At 40.6% G+C, this 19,428-nt stretch overlaps 3 protein-coding genes across 8 annotated transcripts in view; 2 read left to right on the top strand and 1 right to left on the bottom strand.

Annotated features, from left to right (window-relative positions):
• Positions 1–773: 773 nt before the first annotated feature.
• Positions 774–6,062, bottom strand: cenpo (centromere protein O). The gene is made up of 7 exons (XM_035610842.2): positions 5,977–6,062; positions 5,193–5,368; positions 4,917–5,068; positions 3,235–3,388; positions 2,871–3,142; positions 2,126–2,285; positions 774–1,726 (listed from the first exon to the last, which is right to left on the bottom strand). The coding sequence occupies exons 2-7, from the start codon at positions 5,212–5,214 to the stop codon at positions 1,617–1,619; spliced, it is 870 nt and encodes a 289-aa protein (XP_035466735.1). The 5' UTR covers positions 5,215–5,368; positions 5,977–6,062; the 3' UTR covers positions 774–1,616.
• On the top strand, positions 5,755–14,405 carry slc5a6b (solute carrier family 5 member 6). 5 transcript variants are annotated; one of them, XM_035610828.2, is made up of 17 exons: positions 5,755–6,117; positions 6,289–6,329; positions 7,414–7,531; positions 8,137–8,596; positions 8,677–8,742; positions 9,171–9,222; positions 9,319–9,386; positions 9,786–9,940; positions 10,223–10,363; positions 11,023–11,152; positions 11,482–11,570; positions 12,287–12,399; positions 12,531–12,601; positions 12,705–12,791; positions 12,885–13,236; positions 13,345–13,466; positions 13,654–14,405. In XM_035610828.2, exons 4-17 carry the CDS (start codon positions 8,249–8,251, stop codon positions 13,798–13,800), a joined length of 1,941 nt encoding a protein of 646 aa, XP_035466721.1. In that variant the 5' UTR covers positions 5,755–6,117; positions 6,289–6,329; positions 7,414–7,531; positions 8,137–8,248; the 3' UTR covers positions 13,801–14,405. The 5 variants fall into 5 exon arrangements, with proteins under 5 accessions (XP_035466721.1, XP_035466722.1, XP_035466720.1 ...); XM_035610831.2 differs by lacking the exon at positions 7,414–7,531 and having other exon boundaries at positions 5,762–6,117; positions 12,885–13,042; positions 13,130–13,236; XM_035610829.2 differs by lacking the exon at positions 7,414–7,531 and having other exon boundaries at positions 6,296–6,329.
• A 149-nt stretch (positions 14,406–14,554) lies between these two features.
• adgrf3a (adhesion G protein-coupled receptor F3a) overlaps positions 14,555–19,428 on the top strand; it is a 10,666-nt gene continuing 5,792 nt past the window's right edge. Inside the window, exons 1-10 of one of the 2 annotated variants that reach the window (XM_035610825.2) lie at positions 14,555–15,568; positions 16,365–16,422; positions 16,522–16,534; positions 16,641–16,766; positions 16,863–17,015; positions 17,134–17,240; positions 17,376–17,434; positions 17,531–17,655; positions 18,039–18,257; positions 19,099–19,347. In XM_035610825.2, the coding sequence (XP_035466718.2) occupies positions 15,522–15,568; positions 16,365–16,422; positions 16,522–16,534; positions 16,641–16,766; positions 16,863–17,015; positions 17,134–17,240; positions 17,376–17,434; positions 17,531–17,655; positions 18,039–18,257; positions 19,099–19,347 (1,156 nt within the window). In that variant the 5' untranslated portion in view covers positions 14,555–15,521. The remainder of the gene's footprint in view (positions 15,569–16,364; positions 16,423–16,521; positions 16,535–16,640; positions 16,767–16,862; positions 17,016–17,133; positions 17,241–17,375; positions 17,435–17,530; positions 17,656–18,038; positions 18,258–19,098; positions 19,348–19,428) is intronic. The other variant, XM_035610826.2, reaches the window with a different exon arrangement.

Genomic DNA, 19,428 nt, shown 5'->3' with positions numbered 1-19,428 from the left:
CATTAGTTATCATTTTCTCTATTCATCAATTCATTGTTTTGTCTGGAAAAACCCCATCTATTGCAAGTTTTCAGAGCCCAAGATAACAACCTCAGAACGTCTTAAATCAACAAAAACCAAACCAAAAGATATCCGAGTATTGTCGAACAAGATGAGGACAGTTCATATTTGAAAATTGGTGACAATTAAATTGTTGACGTTTCAGCTCTACAGAGAGTAAATGAAAATAGAGCATTAGAAAATTAACAAAAATAGAGTTGTGGTGTTGGTAGGGGGGTCTAGGACAACATTTCTCAGAAAAGTTGTTTTTTTTTTTGTTGGAGAAAAAGATCATAACCTCATTGTCTTAACGTCCTGTCGGTATGGTTTTGATTCTCCACAGTGTCTGTATTCAGTGTGCGTGATTATAGTATTTATAATGTAAAACTGAAATATTGTAGATGTAGTATTATTAGAATATGAAAAAATATACTAACACTGTCCCCAAAATCTTGAAACATAACTTATAGGCGTCAACCAATGAAAGATCCCGTGAGACATAAGTGTTGTGCACAATCTAAGTCATTGTTATTCCTCAAACCTGCGAGGAGCCGTGTGACCGAAGGACTCTTGAAATCTAATCTCTTCACAACACAACACATTAATTTACCAACAGTGCCATTCACTTCATACACAATGGGGCGATTATGTTACACACGTTCAGACAGCCACAGCAGCAGAAGGTCCTGTATAACAGCACTCTGGGGAATGATGCACACAAATCAGGTAACAAACACATTTCATCTTTGGCTTTATTTTAAAGTGAAAGCATGAGAAAAACTGACGAAGTCTCATTCTAGCGCTCATGCAAATGGACCAAATCCACAGCAGACGTGTTCTGGACAGAGGGCTGAGAGCGTTGAACCAAAAGGTGGAGAGAGACCTCCAGCAAAAGCTGAGCATGCTGGACAAACAGTACCGCTTCACCCGCAAAATGCTCCAACAAAGACGAGACTCGCTGATACAAGAGCACAGCAGAGTGGTGATCGTGAAGGTCTGCGAGCCTAAAGCGACGGTCAACATCGCCATGAAAGAAATCGGAGAGCACAAGAGCGCAGGGACACACTCCTCAGGTGTTCACACATCCGGTGGCAGAAGACTGTGCTCCCGCAAGTCCCCCAATGTGGAGCCGAGTCGCTCCATATCAGCACCGCCGTCGACGGCCAAGCCCACGAGTCCGGCGAGACACACAGGCAACGTCCAGGGCAACGTGTCTCTCATGCGGATGAAAAACATTGCAGCCATCGACTCAATATCAGAAAAAGAGCTGGCTAGGCAACAGCAGAAAGCCAGAGAGGAAGTGGAGAGGGCGAAACAGCTACAGAGGGAGACGTTACACAAGAGGGTGACGGCGTTTGTAGAAGGTCTCAAGAGGAAAGGCAATGTGGAATTACTGGAACCGCCACAGAGGAACTCGAAAGTCCTCAACGCAACTTTATCATCTTCTCACAGCTCAGCACCTCAACATTTACAACATTAAGAAAAGAAAAAAAAAAAAGTTGAAACCAACCGAATTATTATAAACAATGAGAATGAAATATGTTCATTTCTGCAGAGTTTCATTATTTGTGAGGAGATTAAAGAATATTTCCCATCTTTGTCATGGTCGTCAATGCTTTGTGCACTGGAGTCTCCGTGAGGAGGCTGCAGTTTTTCTTCCACTCTGGAGAATCAAGAAGCTCCTTGTCTGCAAAAAAAGAATATAAAAAAAGGAAATGAGGGTAGTTGATAGAGCATTGGCCGATATTAGCCTTCCACAGACACATCGGTATCGGCCGATATGTTTATAGCACGAAATGTTTATTTTCTTAATGCAACTTCTATTTATTTGGTTGTATTTGTAATGTTTTTCAATTTATAGTTATTTATGATAAAGTTTATGGTTAAACTAAAATTTCAAGCCTCAATTACATATATATATATATATATATATATATATATATATATATATATATATATATCGGCCGATGTATCGGTATCAGGAATCTTGTTCTCCCTAATATCAATATCGGCCCCAAAAAAATCCATATCGGTCAGGCACTAATAAATAACACTGGAATTACAATATTTGAGTTCACAATCCCACCTTCACATTCAAAGCAGACTCTTGTGGGCAGGCATCGGGTGTGGTCGGAGTAGTCCAGCGTGCAGAGGACGATGGTTTTCACCCTCGGCACAGTGAACATCAGCACCAGTATCGAACACAAGACATTACTCTCCATCACCTCGACGGACTTGTGTTGCTCCTGTGAACAGGCAGAGTGGACACATGGTCAGTCAGCGTGAAACTATACCTGAGAACCTGTTTCCAGTCTCCACACGTCAGAACAGGATTATTTAATGAATATTTTTTTTATGTTCAGCAAAACAACAATTTTTTTGATGTACTGTAGCGCTGCAACTAATGATGACATTAATTTGTGGTTAATCTGCAGAAATATTTGATATTTTGGTTGCTAAAATGTCAGACAACATATTGATGTGATTTTTTGGGGGTATCATCAACAAAATATCCAGTATAAACCAGATTTCTAACTTATTCTTATGACAGATTTCCCCATATGTACATGTAGACTCTTTAGAGACAACTGCTCCAACCTGTCCAGTGTTCTTTAGGGTAGGGTTAGGGTTCACAAATCACATTAAGTTTCATCCACAATCTTTCATACAGGAATGAGGAACAAGGTGAATAAGGAAAGTGACCTGAAATGACTCCATCCCAATTCAATTGTAGGGGAAACACTGCTGTCATATTCTCTCACTCAGCTCTGTGATATATTTTTTATGAGATATCATTTAATGAAACAAACAGAAAAAAGAAAGTCTGGTACCTTAACAATCTTCAGCTGCTGCTTACGGCCGGCGAAGGCGTTGAGGTGCCGGCTGAGGGAGTCCAGAAAAGCCCTTATGTCTGTCTGCATGTTGCCCTGCTCAGCGATGCTGTCCAGGGGAATGAACGGGGGAATGTTGTGGCGGCCGATCCTCAGAGTCGGCTTCAGGTCCACCTCCAGGTTGTAGGTGTCCAGGTAGACACCCTCGTAGGCCGTCGCCATGGAAACGCACACTCCTTTACTGTTGCGAGTCTTGATGATGTCGTAGCCGCCTAGTGACATGAGCAAATACACGGAGAGGGTGAGGAGAAGGTTGAGACAGACTGACAATAATAAATAACAACGCCACGCAGGTGGTCGGTACCAATGAGGTGATGGGCGTGCAGAAGGTCTGTCAGTTGTGCGTGTCTGGCCATCAGCTGCAGTATTTGCGAGTTCTCAGAGTCTTCATCCATTTTCTCCTCTTCTTCTTCGTGTGTACTTTGTTTGTCCAAAGACATCCTCAACTTCTGTAGACTCTGTCGCAGGACAACAAGAAAAAGTCCTCAGCATGGAGTCCAGCATAATAAATGACGTTACACAAGTGGACAGAGGGGAACTGGTGCTGTTTAAAAGGAATAAGGTAATCACAACATCTAGTGGTCACTGTTATGGCTTTATATCCACCAGATTATCAGGTACAACTAGGCTAAAGCTAACACATTCTCTATCCTTCCAATCGATCTAATACAACAGTCACAATGAATCTGACCATCGTGATGGTTATAATGTTGTTGTTGTTCTTCTTTTTATTCCACCAGCTGAATGTTTGTCTCTTTTGTCTCACTCACAATGTTTTGATAATGAGGTTTATAACAACAGAGATCTATCATGACCCAACATAAACATTCACTTTTTTTGTCCGTTTTTTTCCTGATGTTTCTGTTTGTAGATAATTTTTCTATTTGGTGCACCGCCTTTATTCTGCATGTCCATCCTCCTGTGTAATAACGTTCAGAGCCTTGTTTTCATTTTTTATGAATCCTCTTTCTTTATTTAAATGATCAACAAAACAACAATCTTCACAATCATAAATACCATTAAATTGTCAGGCAGGTTATTCCCTTATCCTCTTTTAAATCCCTCCTAAAGACTCATACATGAGTGTAACATGTCTGAATTCACCTTGAAAGTTAAAAACTTTTTTATGATACATAGTCCTTATAAGAGCTGCAAGAGTTTAGCGATTAATCGATCAGTAATCGACTACAAAATGAATCACAAACCTTTTTGATAGTCAATTAATCGGCTCAAGTAGTTTTTAATGAAAAAAATGACAAATTTCCAGGATTTCAGCTTCTTAAATTTGCATATTTTCTGGTTTCTTTTTTCCCCGTGACAGTGAACTAAATATCTTTGGTGAGTGAACAGAAGAAAACCTCTTCTTGGGGGTTTGGGGAAAACACAATCGACATTTTTGCACCATTTCAAGACATTTCTATGACCAAACAACAAGCAAAGAATTGACAGATGAATTAATCAAGCTCTGATCCTACAGATCATTTTAGAATGTTTTATTTCATTCCATTTTACCATCATGTTATGTGTTCCATTTGTTAACTCTTACATCCCTGCCCACATGTTGTCGAGAAGCTTTGAACCATTTCCTATTATTTGCCTTTCAAGTCTTCATGTTATCCCTGCAAAGTGCTTTGAGGCTGTGTTTTGAAAGGCGCTCTATTGATTGATTGAAATGTTTATTTCGAAAATGCAAATAAAATTAAAACAGAAAACAATAAATATTTTTTAAAAATGAAGCAAAAATGATCGCACCTTTGCAGGCAGACAAACAAAATGATAAACAAAATGCACATCCCAAAATAATTTAAACAAAAAGAGCCAACCATGAACATGAATTCATTCAATTGACATATATTCGAAAGGGAGTGGGAAGAAGTGGTCTGCAAGATATTGATCTAGTCTAATCATCATTTCTCTAAACAGCCATTACTTGATGAGGTCTGTGATTCACTGTTGTATCTCCGGTCCCCCCCCCCCCCGACTCACCGCATGTGTCTGTATCTCCGCCTTCAGCTGCTCCCTCCGCATCGTCAGCGCCTCGGCTTCGGCCTTCAGCCCGTCCACGCGACTCCGCGGCTGGGGAGGTTTCCTGCGGCTCCTCGCCTGAACCTCCAGCTGACTCAGCTGACCCAGGACACCTGCGCGTTACGAACGAACAGCCAACACACACATTAGCTCACCGACTGCTAGCGTTAGTTCACAGTGCCGCGGCGCACACAACGAACTCCTCCACACCCCCTGCAGCTCCCCGCGGCCTGTTACCTTTCGAGGACGGTCCCTCCATGTTTTTTTTTCACCCGGTTCGTTGTATTTGTTTTTGCTCCACTTGATGTTCGTCACCGCCAGTGCGTTTTTCTAGTTTGGCGCCTCCTGCGCCGTCGTTTTTTTAGGGCGTTCACGTGTTGCCCAAATAATCCGGAAATCCAAATAAGCGGCCACTAAAGTCCAGAACAACAAACGCAACAAGTCAAAGAAACGTTTGATTTGTAGTGCGTATTGATGTTGTTTTTTTCCTAAAATTGTATTTGTAATATGGTTTTAGCAAGTGACCATATGTAGGGAATGTTGCACTACGGTCCTTTATGCTGTTGCACTTAGCGGAACAGGAAGTGGATAAGACATTTCAGATGAAAACTTACCGGCACTTTCAGTTGCTCATGACATGTTTGATTATAAATAAGAACAACATTCTATTTGTTCACTCGCTTTAATGGATAATAGCAGCGAAATGACAATAATCAAACATGTCACGAGCAGCTGAAAGTGCCGGTAAGTTTTCATCTGAAATGTCTTATCCACTCCCTGTTCCGCTAAGTGCAACAGCATAAAGGACCGTAGTGCAACATTCCCTAATATGTTGCTGTCAACTAGAGTTAAAAATGTTCTGTATTAGCAGTAACCGTTGTAACAAGTGGTGTAAAACAATATTTTTTATCGGACACTGGTATCAACGTGTTGCTTAATAGCTCCGGAAGATAAAATACATCAAATGTTTGTATTAAAACCGTACATTCCCCTAATCCGACTTAAAAGCTCACGAACACACCTACGTTTGAAGAACATAAATTTCCCCACTCGGGGGAAATGGACCGCGTGAAGGGAACGTCACGCAGCATTTGCAATGCCCTCCCCCGTCCCGGAAGCACATTCATAACAACAGCGTGGTCACATGGGCCCAGATAAGGTGGTGGGTACATTTTATATACTTAATCTACACAGCGTCTGAGATAAACACACCTGAGTTCTTTGTCTAGACTCTATGCCCACCGTGCTATCTGCTGCTCTCGTGTTTATTTATTAGAAATGTTCATACAAGTGGGGTTTTTAACTAACGTTGCACTCTTGAACACCGCTCAAGGAAACAGCATGGTGCCACTGCGGTGATCATGGCGTGTACAGGTGAGTCTTTCTTGTTCACCTGTGGCGCAATTATTGTGCCACTGTTCACCAAACTCCTCCGTCGCATGTGATATTATCTCCTATTGTTTGGTTTCCTTTGGGTTTGATCTGTCAATCAGCTACTTCCCCCCCCCCCCCCCCTAAACAGATGTATTAATCATTCATTCCCTGGTTCCAGTAAAATGAGAAGGATTTCCTGTTTTTCTCTGTTCATATTGTGGGTTATTCTGATCTATTGATCAGACAAGAAGAACAACAACAACAACAATCTGGAGATGTCACCCAATTTGCTAGAGCCATGTTTCACACTGTTGTAACATGGAGACAGCTAATTGTCACATTTATTGACAATGAAATTAATCTTTATTTGCAGCTCTGGTTTCAGAGTAAGTGGTCACAAGTATTAGGTGCTGCAACTGATGATTGTTTTTAATATGGATAGTATGCTGATTATGTTCTTGATTTCTTTCTCGGTTTTGTCACTGAAATGTGAAACAATAATTCAAAACTGGTAATCACCATTTCCTCAGCCACAGGTCACATCTTATAAAAGAGATAGAGATAGTTTAGAAATCTTTACTGTCACTGTACAGGTGCAATTCATATTTTGTAAATATATACAGTTTACTAGATTATACATTGAAGAAAAGCACCAAATCCATAAATGTAGGAAGCTTGTATCTGTTACCTGATTTGTTTTTGTCTTTTTCATTGGATTAACTAAAATATTTGAATATGGGCAAAGCCAAATAAGTATAACTGCATAATAAGAGGGGGGGAGTGGTATAAAATAATTAATTATTAATACAATAAGAAACATTTCTCTGCTGTGGCTCAATGCTTGACCTGTAAAACCCTCAGAGATTGGCTGCTTACTGTAAACACATGACAGTGTAAGGGGACACTTCACCCTTTAAACCTCACATTTCCAAAGCGGCACTCAGTATTTTTGGATCAGGACAGTTGGGGGGGGGGGGGGGGGGGTTGACACAGAAGTTGTGTTTGACCTTGGTTTGTCGACACTGAATCCCGTTTCACAGACAGAAGGTCGTATCGTGTAACACTGCTTCTCTGCTGCAAACAGGTCAGTTTAGGTGACGGCCAAAGGCACCAGCTGTTTTACTGTCTGCCCCTGTTTTGTCTGGGAAGGAAGAAGAAATATGTGTGAGAGAACAAGCTCAGGGGAAATCCAGGATGTGAAGGTTTGATTCTTTACCAGTCAACTGATAAATCAAATAGTACATGGACCAAAATAAATTAAGCGGTTACTTGTTTTAAGGAATTCTCTGACAAAAAAAATGGCAACATTCAACAGCTCCAACTTCATGAGCAAAAATATTTTATTGTCCTTGGTTTGGTTGTGGATTGAAGTTCCGTTGGCATTTATGGAAAAGGATTAGGGCTGCAACTAGCAAATATTGTCCGTCATCAGTTAATCTTTTTGTCTGGTTGTCTCCAAAGTAATGTTTAACTTGTAAAAAATGTTCAGTTAACTGTCATGTACAACAGAGAAAAACACCAAATTCTCACATTCGAGAAGCTGGAACCAGCAAATATTTGGCTTTTTTTGCTTACAAAAAAATATTATGATCGACGAACTAAGAAGTGATTATAAAAAATAGTTGCCAATTCATTTTCTGACAAGTGAGTGATGAGTTTTTCCTGTTCACGTTGCACCTCTCAAAAGGATCAATCAATCGGTTGGTCGACAGTGAAAGCAGTGGTTGGTTGCGTCCCCACAGTAAAGCAATGTGATTTGGTTTTGAGCACAGACAGATTTTTAATCAGTGTTGTCTCTTTGTTCAAGGCCGCTGGACTCTCCTGACTGATGGGTGTGGACAAAGACGCTTCCCATCCACGTGACTGTGCGACCGCAGGAGGAAGAGACCTTCTCCAGCTGCAGCCGGGAGACGATCACGATGGACCCGTCCGACCAGAAGCACTTTGCGGTCGTAGACTATGTGGTGTTTGCCGTCTTGCTCGCCGCCTCTATGGGCATCGGCCTGTACTACGCTCTGTCTGGCGGCCGTCAGCGCACCACGCAGGAGTTCCTGATGGCAGACAGGAACATGCGCTGTCTTCCCGTCTCTCTGTCACTCATCGCCTCATTCCAGTCCGCCGTGGCGATAATCGGCGTGCCGGCGGAGATCTACGCCCACGGTACTCAGTACTGGTTCATCGGCTGTGCCTACCTCCTGGGCCTTTTCATTCCAGCTCATGTTTTCATTCCGGTGTTCTACAGACTGCGGGTCACGAGCGCTTACCAGGTTTGAGTGGTTTTATTTTCATATTTCCTATTTAAGGTGTGTTTTTCCTTTCACGACTGACACACTGTTTTGTTTCACAGTATCTTGAGCTGCGCTTCAGCAGAGCAGTGCGAATCTGTGGAACTTTGACCTTCATCTGTCAGATGGTGAGCCCAAAACTTGCGACATCAGACTTTTTTCTTTCCTAATAACAGTTCCAGTACCACAGTTCAACGTATCTGCACTAAAGCACTACTGATCTAACATCAGCGCTTCCTTTTCCCAAATGTGAATTATATATACACCTCACATTTTTTTGTACGAAAGCGAAAACTCAGAGGTAAGACACTGAGAAAGAAATGTATTTTAATGTGGATCACTCATGTCTGGCCAATACTTATTTGGGTAAAAGGGAATATTTTTAATAAGATTATTATCCCATTGATACCAGTGTGGTTGATAGATTTGTTACATCCTAAATAAAAGGTCTAAAATGACAAAAGATGAATCTATTCATTGCCTTCATAATATTTATCTATTTACCTTTTGTTAAAGTCGAATGTCTCTGATTAGTCTTTTATTTACCCGGCTGCAGGTTATCTATATGGGAATCTGTGTGTATACTCCCGCCTTTGCACTAAATGCAGGTAAGAAAAAGTTCCTACACTTTTCTCAGACTCACTTAGTTCGAACGGACGGGTACTGCGGTGTTAATATTTTGCTTTCTGTGCTTTTTCTTTCAGTTACTGGATTTGAATTATGGGTATCCGTGCTGGCCACTGGGCTAGTGTGCACGTTGTACACAACAATAGTGAGTTGTCGAGAGTCATTTTCAATGACCTGCTGCTATCTGTGGCTTTATCCGCATCACTACACTTGTTCACTCTGATTCGTTCACAGTTCTTAGGAACAGTTTAGTACCTTAACAGGCCTCGTTTATGGTGTTGTGTCTCTACAGCTCAGGACCGACAAAATCGCTCGAAAGACTATAAAATTACAGTTGACTTCCATCAGATTTCCATCTTGGAAAGGTGGTAGTCCTTCAAAACACGTTTCATGAATCACTTCTATATTTTATAGATGTTATGCATTAATTTACAAAAAAGGTAAATACAAAGTATGAGATTGTTAAATGAAATGTTATGTAGCATTTTTATAACATTGACACGTGTCTTATTCATTCCCGCGTGTTTTTTTGTGTTCCCGACAGGGCGGTTTGAAGGCTGTGATCTGGACGGACGTCTTCCAGACGGTCGTAATGTTTGCGGGGCAGCTGGTTGTCATCGTAGTGGGGGTGCAGAAGACCGGAGGAGTGTCTGAAGTGTGGAGGAAAGTCTGGGAGGGAAACCGCATCTCCGGTCTGGAGTAAGTCCCCACTGCCAGTTTGTGAAGAGGATGGCCAGCGTCAGGAACTGATGGGGAACATCTGATATGATGATGATGAGCAGTGAGAGTGGCACACCAGTAATGATGCACATAATTTAAAAAAACAGCATAGTATTGCTCCAATATTTTCATTTAAACTTTTTCATTCTTTCATGATATTCACATTGTGCATATACTTTCTGTGATGACATCCTAAATTACAGTGACTGTAATTCTGTTCGATTTTTAAAAAAGGCTTGTGTTGTATTTTCTCTCTTGTAGCCTAAACCCAGATCCTACAGAGAGACACACTTTCTGGACTCTAGGGGTCGGTGGGGTCTTCCTCATGCTGTCCCTGTATGGAGTCAACCAGACTCAGGTCCAACGATATCTCAGCGCGCGCACAGAGAAGGAGGCTGTCAGGTACACGGAGCGGCTGCTGTAAAATTCCAATAATTTTGATGATCCCCTTGAGCGTTTTCCTCGCGTTTTTACTCTGTGTGTGTGTGTGTGTAGTGCTAATTAGTAAATGTTAGCATGTTAAACAAGCTGAGTGAAGATGGGGAACCTGTCTGTGACTAAACATTGCTTCACAGAGCTGCTAGTGGAACTAAAATCTTTGTCATAATTCTTTTTCTTACATTTAAGAGGTATTGTGTTATTGGGTTTTTTTAAAGGGTCAATATTGACTGGTGTATAATTTTGTGTACAAAATTTTAAAAAAATTAAAAAAAATTACAAACTTCTCAGTGTAGAACTCCGGAAAAATGTCCATTTTCTGAGTTTTCCGTTTTCCGAGTCAGGAACATTTTCCGGACCACTCAGGCGAGAGGTGACGCCTGGGTAGAGTTCCCACTTGCTCGCCGTGAATCCTCTGGAGATTTTCATTCTATATATTCTCACATGAGCTCACTCTGAAATTTTTTGCGGCAGGAACAAGTTCTGAAAAAAAGACCCGGAGCAATATTTTTGCGCCCTTTTGCGTTTCTCACATATAGAGCCCCCTTCGGAAAAAGTTCTGGAAAATGTCGGGACTTCAGTGCATGTCTGAAAGCAGCTTATGTTCCTTTCCTCTGTATTAGGTCCTGCTACATGGCGTTCCCCTCCCTGCAGCTGGCTCTGGCTCTCAGCTGTGTGATGGGGCTGGTCATGTTTGCACGTTACTGTGGAGAGAATCACTCCGACAAGCTGGGCACCGCCGCAGGGGATGCGGTGAGTTTATCTCTGCGTTTTGCACTGTTACCAATTGAGCTGTTAGCTTCGTGTTTGGGAAAACAGAGCTACATTGTTGCCTGCCCCCTTTTCTTGATGTAAATAACCACTCCCCGCAAAGGGCACAGTCCATACAGCAAAGCGACAGCACTGTGATTATTTACATATTTTACATTTATTGCCTCTTCGACAATTGGCTCATGTATGTAAGTGTGGTGGTGTTGTTTGTCCTCGGTTGTATTATTTATATACTTGCATTTGGTTTTTAGTCACTAATAAATATGCCAACCGAATATGAAAATATATTTGTGGTGTAATTTTTTCCACAGATGGTGTTATACTTTGTGATGGATATGCTGCAGGGTCTGCCCGGACTGCCTGGACTGTTTGTTGCCTGTTTGTTCAGTGCAGCTCTCAGGTACGAGTCTCTCCCCGGTTTCAGGTTGTTGTTTTTTTTGGTTGTTATCGTGTTTTTCGGGGGTTTAACATATCTGTCCCAGCAGAACTCTCGTGTCCACAAGTGAACCGATGGTGTATGTCACTATCAGTCAATGTGAGCATCGGAGTTTGCTTGTGTTCCATTTAAAAACAAGGAAGGCACATAAAGAGTTTAACTGGCAGTCTAGTGGTCAAAACACTTTAGTGAATGTTTCACATTTTCAGTTGTTGACCCGAATGAAGTCATAGAAGGTCAGTGACATGGTTTGACTTGAGGTAACAGTTAACGCTGAATAAACGTTTGTTATTTTGTGAGGCTTCTCTGAGCTCATCGTTTCTGTCGGTTACACCAAAAAACGTCTGTTCTGTTACGAGCGATCACAATTCTACAGAAATGCATTTGTCACAGGATTTCTTTGGGGCTAACCTTATTTGAACATATGTATTTCCTTTTTTCGACACAACTAGCTGAAACTAATGGAATCAACACATCTTCAACATTATCGTCCTGAAGGGAGGATTTATTGCCAAACTGAATTTGACAACATTGGTTTTAGCTTAGTCCTCCTCATAATCTGCCAACTCAGTGTCTCAAATACTTTAGTTTTGCCTGTTGGTTCATACGTGGAATAAATCATTGAATCAACTGATTGTTATATAATGTATTCAAAGTTGGCATTGGGGGTTTCTGTGCAGCACCATCTCCTCTGCCTTCAACTCTTTGGCCACTGTGACAATGGAAGACCTCATCAAACCACATTTTCCAGCCATGACAGAGGCCAGAGCGATCCTGCTGTCCAAAGCCCTAGGTGAGGGCTCTCTGACTCTTTCAAGTGAACACAAATTTTGTCCATTTTTACGGGTTCATCGTTTTAACCTGGGTCCTAGCATCAAATGATGTATATTCTTTCAAACGCTGAACTTGTGTCTCCTCAATAAGCCATGTCCTACGGGCTGCTGTGTGTGGCCATGGCCTATTTCACTCACCTAATGGGAGATTCAGTTCTTCAGGTAAGTGAAAATATTTCATGATCAAATAATAACCTTCTTTTTTCATTTTATTTGTTTAGTGATTATCATTATTATAATAATTATCATCATGTTTGACCCTCAGATGGCTTTGAAAATCTTCGGGATGATCGGCGGTCCTATCCTCGGACTGTTTTCCCTCGGGATGTTCTTCCCCTGGGCCAACTCCACTGTAAGTTGGACATCATCACGAGATGGGTCATGTAGATGTAGTCATGGGACTATATACAGTATAATCTTGCTATATTACTGCTGTTGTTTCCAGGGAGCGGTGGCAGGCCTGGGCGCCGGTCTATCCGTGTCTTTCTGGGTCAGCATCGGGACGATCCTCAACCGTAGCTCTGGCTCGAGCTCGCTGCCGCCTGACTGCAGAGTCAACACGACCACCGCCCTTCAGACCGCACTCAGCAATGTCACTCTGAGGTATGAATCACCTCAGACGGCACCGAGTGCTTTGATTTGTTCACCACGGTCATTTTACATGTTAATCGCCTCTCTTTGTTCTTTTAGCCGACCCTCGGGATTGAAGAGGTTTTATTCGCTGTCGTACATGTGGTACAGTGCATTTAATTGCTTCACGGTCATTTTAATAGGCCTGATCGTCAGCTTTCTCACAGGTAGGCGAGTTCTTACATGTGCACTTCGCTCTCGAGAACTTGTCTTAACAATCAGTTTTAGTCTGAACTTTGAAAATGTTTCAAATGTATACTATTTTTTATATTTAGGCCCCATGAAAGAGGAGGATGTGACACCAGGCACAGTTTATCCCTTGTTGGGGAAGCTGCTGTGTTTTCTACCTGAACGGCTCAAAAAGAAGCTGTGTTGTGTGACTCCTCTGGGACAGGCGGTAAGTAGAATGATAAAAGTTTAATTACAGAATGAGCAACATTTTTTTTATCTCCTCTGACACAACATTTACAGCTAAGCTGGCATGTTGGCATGCTGATGAACAGAGAGACCTGTAGTGTTGTCATAAAATCCGTAATTTAATTTGTCATCCTTTATTCATTTTTTCCTTTAAATTATTCTTACAGGTCTCATTACAACACAGGCAGCCTCCACAATGCAAAGAAATCAACGGATCATCCCACCGACAAGAGGACAGACCGCCACCGGAAGAGTCGGAGAGTTTTCTCCCCGATGCTCACACACCGCATGTGGAGCATGAAACAGCCGTGTGATATCAACGTCTCTCGCGTCAGGCTGGAAAACGGTTAAAGCGCCTTCAGACTGAGATTATGATTGTTTACTGTAAACTTTGCTTTGCTTTTTTTTATCTGCTTCTTTAAGAAACTACAGCTGAGCCTATCAACATTTGACTGATAATTACATTTGAGTTACATACAGTATCAGTCGACATCAGGTACATGATCGCAAAAATACTGCACTCTACTGGAATTTTGTATACTTGACTATCGTTTCATACTACTGCAGCTGTACGAATGGCCCTGAGTCATACTGCCTCAGCCTTGAAGAACGCATGAGTGAATTTTTGGCTGTAATGCAGCTGGAACAGAAAAAAAGAACCTTTTCTAAAAAGGAAGTAAAATTTTGTATTTAATATCTTCATTGTTTTTACCTCTTATTTTTCCTACAGGTGAAAATATTGGTACAAGTTTTAATTAAAAATCTTGGCTCAAAGTTAATTTGCAAAAGGCATATGGCAATTTACAAGTTGGTCTCAAATCCTTTTGAGTGTGTGTCTTAAATAAGAACGAGCTCTTCACCAAACATGCATCAAATGAATAATCATATCGAATGAACTAATAAATTCTTACAGAATTTATTTCTTATTTCTTCTTTTTTTTTTTTTTTTACAAAACACTTCCACAAAGGTAATTCATCAAGAATAAACTCATGTGTGTTTCAAAGTCCCTATTCAAACATTATTTAAATATCTTTGAATATGTGTCTGTTTTGAGGAAGTGCAGCAGGAAATTTGCATCAGGAAATGTGTGGGAACCCGTACGTTGGTGAGACGTTTCACCCAAGACCGCAAATGGCAACCTAATGGTGGTGCTTGAGGAAAAGACAGGAGATCACAGGAGTCGATAGGATTTATCCTCTGGGGATATTGGATTTTTAAAAAAAATAAAGATCTGGGCCATACATGATGAGATATTTCACATAATGAGTGAAAACTGATTTGCTGGTGAGGTTAAAGGAAAAGGCGTCCTATTGCCAAAGACATGAGGGAACATCCTTAGGGGAACACGAATATTTGCACCAAATTCCATAACAATCCTGTTGAGATATTTCTGTCTGGCTCCAGAATCGCAGCTAGAAAATAATTTTAAAGAATCATTAAACGTCCATACAAACAGAATCCAAGGAACATTTATTCTTCTCTTGCTCTTTGTGATTTCAGCTGCAGAGGTATTTTATCACCTCTAAAGGTCATGAAATCTGACCTTTCTGAAGGTCAGGTCTGACCCACGCACACCCCTTGACACTAATTCTGCCATAAGCCACAAATGTAAGATATGTTTAGTTACACTCACCCTATTTAAGTTTATAGTCTATAGAGTAAAATATATGTTTGTTTTATGTTTAAAATATATTTCAACCAAAATAAATTCAACATATTTACGCCGGCACTGTTTCATGTGTATTTTCAAAATGGAAATATAGATTCATGCAACATTCATCACATACTTTGTTTTGATAGCCTGACGAGCAACAATACAAGTACCATTTAGTGTTCATTTTTGAAAGTCAAATTTGTCCCGCATAGCGGCCTTCTCAACTTTGCATGTCTGCCTGCCGCGACCTCATCCGGCTACTGATTACTTCAAACTGACTTTAGTGTTTTGTGTTTTCTTTTTCACTTCCCTGTGAGCTGCTGCAGCAACAGCACCAGTGTCAGTAAGTGTGCCGCCGTCAGACGGATCCTTCTAACATCATGAGACGCTGCTGTGATGGTTCACCGACTCAAATGGACGAAAACAGGTTAGCTGATCTTTCTATATTGATTGTATATCCATAATTTGCACGTTATTCCTTTAAAACATGTTTTATGAAATGTCACACTGGCCCTGGATTGATTCAACCAATGATACCCTATTGTGTTTTATTGCGCTTCTCTTGTTAATCATGAAACTGAAAAGTGAGGTAACCAATATAGGTTATATTTTTAATTCATAGTTGAAATCCTCCTGTACAGCATTTTATAAAACACCAAGCAGATATAATATCTCTACTATTGTATGTGTCAACAACTACAACTCCTCCTGTGGCCATAATTGGAGGCCAGAGTATAAAAAGATACTACATAATAGAAATGAATACACTGTAAAAAAAAGTCATATAAATTATGTCTTCATAGGGTAAATTATAAATCCTTATAATACTAATGTACTGTACTGTACACTTATATATGCTATCTTCTTAAAACTACACAAAAATGTCTTATAAATGTTACATACTGCCTATAAATGTCTTTCTCTCATTTTTTAAAATTATGAACTATGGATTTTTTTGTAGGGATTTCTGCGCGCCTAGTACAGAAAGCAATAATAATTAAAAAGTCTAATTTTATGATGTCTTTAATGTTTATAATGTCAAGCCTCGGTCATGTATGCACAAAAAGTAAGAAACAATTCTTAGTATTATGTGGTCATTCTGACCAAAAACTCAGATGTACCTAATAAAGTGGTCATTGAATGTAACTCGTCAGTCAGTCACCAGAGGGGGTTTTTTTTGTACCGGAGGCCATTTCAAACAATCTTATATTCATTATTTGCAGGAACATGAACATGTGGGCCTTTATATTTCTGTATATCGTGGGACTCCACACTTGCCAGGTTGGTCAGAAACACAGTATTACAACCTAGATCCTAAAATTCAAAACTTCCAAATGAAATTCAACTCCCACTTCATGATCTTCCTTTGACATTCCACAGGTTACCGAAAAAGGTAAAAAAAATTCAACAAGAGCAAAATGTTTTGTTATTTTTTGGCATAACATTGTTCAGGTACACGTTATATCATTTTAACGTCTTTTCTGCTTTGCACGTTTCAGACCCCTCAACACAAATGTATTATGCCAAACTGACAATAGAGAAAAGTGCAATCGCAAATATAACCAACAAACTGACGCCTTTAGTGGATGACTCTTGCACCGTTGACAACATTCAAAGGACAACAAGTAAACAATTTTCTAATATTTCAAATACTGCGTGTCTTATTGTTTCTCTGATCCCAGAGTATAACTATTGTGCTCCCCCCCCCCCCCTCTAATAAGCCTGTAAACCTGTCTCAGCTTATACTGAGTGCACCTGCGAGTCGGGCCACAAATGGGGTGATAACGTCTGTCAGTTTAATGAGGCCTGTTGTGGCAGCGACACATGCACCTTCCCCCAAGACTCAGCTCATATGTGTGTTTCAAAAACCTCAGGTATTTGGTCAATTTTTACCGAGTTTGCACGGGCAATTAACTGATTGTGCGATTGTGTGCTTTGTATCAAAAGACGTGAGCATTCCCATATGTTGACTTCTTTTTTTCCTCCTCACAGTGTCTGTCGAAGGATCTTTCACCATGACAGGATTGGACTTCAGAGATTGTCTGGCAGACGAGATGTCTCAGGGATTTCAGAATTGCAATAAGCAATTTTTAGACGAGGTAAAAACTAGTATTTATGAACAATCAGCATATTACTTGCTTCATTCTGTACAGGGATCAGGAATAATTTAATTGGTTAAGGTGTTTCCATTTTTCCCACTACTAAATTGATTCCTGAAAGTTGTTGTTTTGCAGATGAAAAAGGTCTACAGCACATTGAGGGGATTTGACTTCCTCAAAATTACCAAATACCGGTATTTGTTTTCGATCAATTTCAATTTCTCTCATCTCACTGGGCTCTGTTTGCCATATGTGAGATAAATCTGTATTTTTTTTCTTCTTCACTGAAGTATTGGGAGCATCGTCGCGGATTTTGAAATGGCCATCGCTTACGAAGTGAATTCAGAAGACCTGATTAACAAATCACAAATCCTCACCATATTTCTGAATGCCTCATTACATCTGGAGACTACAGGTAATTAAACCTCACAGGATGATCTGCACATATTTAAGAGATGTAAAATCCATTTCAACGGTGTATTTTGTAAAAACCCAACAATGTGAGAGTAAATTGCCATTGCAGCCAAAACTATGTTTGTTGTGAACCAATCCTCAGAGCATATTCCTTGTATGTGAGAACCTACTTGGCAAAAATCACACATATGATTCTGATTGTGATGTATGACATAAAAAATAAACAGTGCTCTGGGTGAAATCAGCAGTTTTGCAACACTTTCTGCACCAACACTGCCCCTGAGTTTTGTAAGGTCAATTTTTCTATGCCCATGAGAGCACTAATGAAATCCCGTTAAGGCCTCGTCTCATGTTTGTAAGACCGATTCGACTCGTGTTTTACAGGCTTTGTGTATCTAAGAATGCCAGACAATCCCGTGAAGTACGGCGACAAACAGGAACTCATATGCAAATCGATGCAGGATTTCCAAATTCAACCAGTGTGGCAGCTGAAAAAAACGGAGAGTAAAGTGTTTGTCATAAATAATGGCAGGGAGGCGGCGGTGACATCAGAACCATACACATCCAAACTCTCTCTCAAAAACATAACAGAGGTCTGGGCAGGTATGTTTGTTTTCAGCCACTGTATTGACACTTATTCACACTTGACTGACTCATATTCAGCGTGCCAGTTGTCTTACGGTGAGTGTGTAATGTACTCACAGATCCAAGTTCACATTCACACCTATGGTGAATTTAGAGTATCCAGTTACACACCAATATTTTGCAGAGCTATTTTTTGTCTTGTTGATTTTAAAATTGTGTATTGCTTACATTCATGAATGTATTAAATATGATACTACCACTCAGAAATGCTGCTAATTTGTCCCAGTGGTCACTCTTGGTATCGCAATTACAAATAAAAACCATACAGTAACAAACCCGGACGACAGAAAATCTCAAGCGAGCGAGACATTTTGATTCAAGTGAATGGCTGCCATATTTGAGTCTGGTATCCATGATTAAACTGGAGCAATAAGCAAGCATATTCCCCTCAGGAGTCATATTATTATTATTATTATTATTATTATAATCAGGTGGATCAGAAACACCATGCAAGAAATATCCATGCAATATAAAAAACCTACTTAAAAAATTCAATAAGAGCAGCTAATGATGAAAGTGCAGTAGACATATGAAGTGCTGGTGCCATAAACGTTGTGTTCACAGCTTGTTTCCACGGCCTTACAGTAGATCGACCAATCAGCTATTTCAGCTTGAATTACGAATGCTGTGGCCAGCGAGGTGAGGTAGGGAAAACCGGTGTAAAATAATCAAACTGGATCTTTGCTGGGACTGTCTATTTTTTGTCACAATCTAAAACACAACCAGTATAATCACACAAGTTTTTTTTTAAACCATGGCTTTGACTGCTTTCCCCTGTTCATGTTGCTTCTCCCCTCAGGAGAGTACACATGTGCCTACCATCAAAGGTCAACGTCATACGACATAGCTCACAAAGCCAGCGCCGTAATGGATGTAGCCCTTCTGCCAATCATTCACATCACCACAGTTCCATCATTTCCACGCTGTCAAAGCACAGACGATCTGGCAGTACTAGGCAAATGTGAGATACGGGAAAGCATCGAAAGCTATACTGTGAAATGGACAAGTCAAAACACCGAAGCCACAATTATTCCTCTAAAACCCGACGGTGAGTGCATTACCCTGCGTTCATCATCTCCGCCCCATTCACTGAAATAAAAATTCTTATACAAAGCATTGTTAGGAAAAT

Source organism: Scophthalmus maximus, chromosome 15 (assembly GCF_022379125.1).
Source record: "Scophthalmus maximus strain ysfricsl-2021 chromosome 15, ASM2237912v1, whole genome shotgun sequence".
In the NCBI taxonomy this organism is placed as follows: Eukaryota; Metazoa; Chordata; class Actinopteri; order Pleuronectiformes; family Scophthalmidae; genus Scophthalmus; species Scophthalmus maximus.
This window is presented reverse-complemented; position numbering and strand designations above follow the sequence as displayed.

Bases quoted from the DNA above. Each gene is read 5' to 3' on its own strand.
- cenpo (XM_035610842.2), bottom strand. From the start codon at position 5,214: ATGGAGGGACCGTCCTCGAAAG. The intron at 5,069-5,192 runs GTAACAGGCCGC...CGTAACGCGCAG, and splicing joins GGAGGGACCGTCCTCGAAAG to GTGTCCTGGGTCAGCTGAGT. The intron at 1,727-2,125 runs GTGGGATTGTGA...CTTTTTTTGCAG, and splicing joins AGTCTGCTTTGAATGTGAAG to ACAAGGAGCTTCTTGATTCT.
- slc5a6b (XM_035610830.2), top strand. From the start codon at position 8,249: ATGGACCCGTCCGACCAGAAGCACTTTGCGGTCGTAGACTATGTGGTG. The intron at 8,743-9,170 runs GTGAGCCCAAAA...ACCCGGCTGCAG, and splicing joins TGACCTTCATCTGTCAGATG to GTTATCTATATGGGAATCTG. The intron at 11,571-12,286 runs GTACGAGTCTCT...GTTTCTGTGCAG, and splicing joins TTGTTCAGTGCAGCTCTCAG to CACCATCTCCTCTGCCTTCA.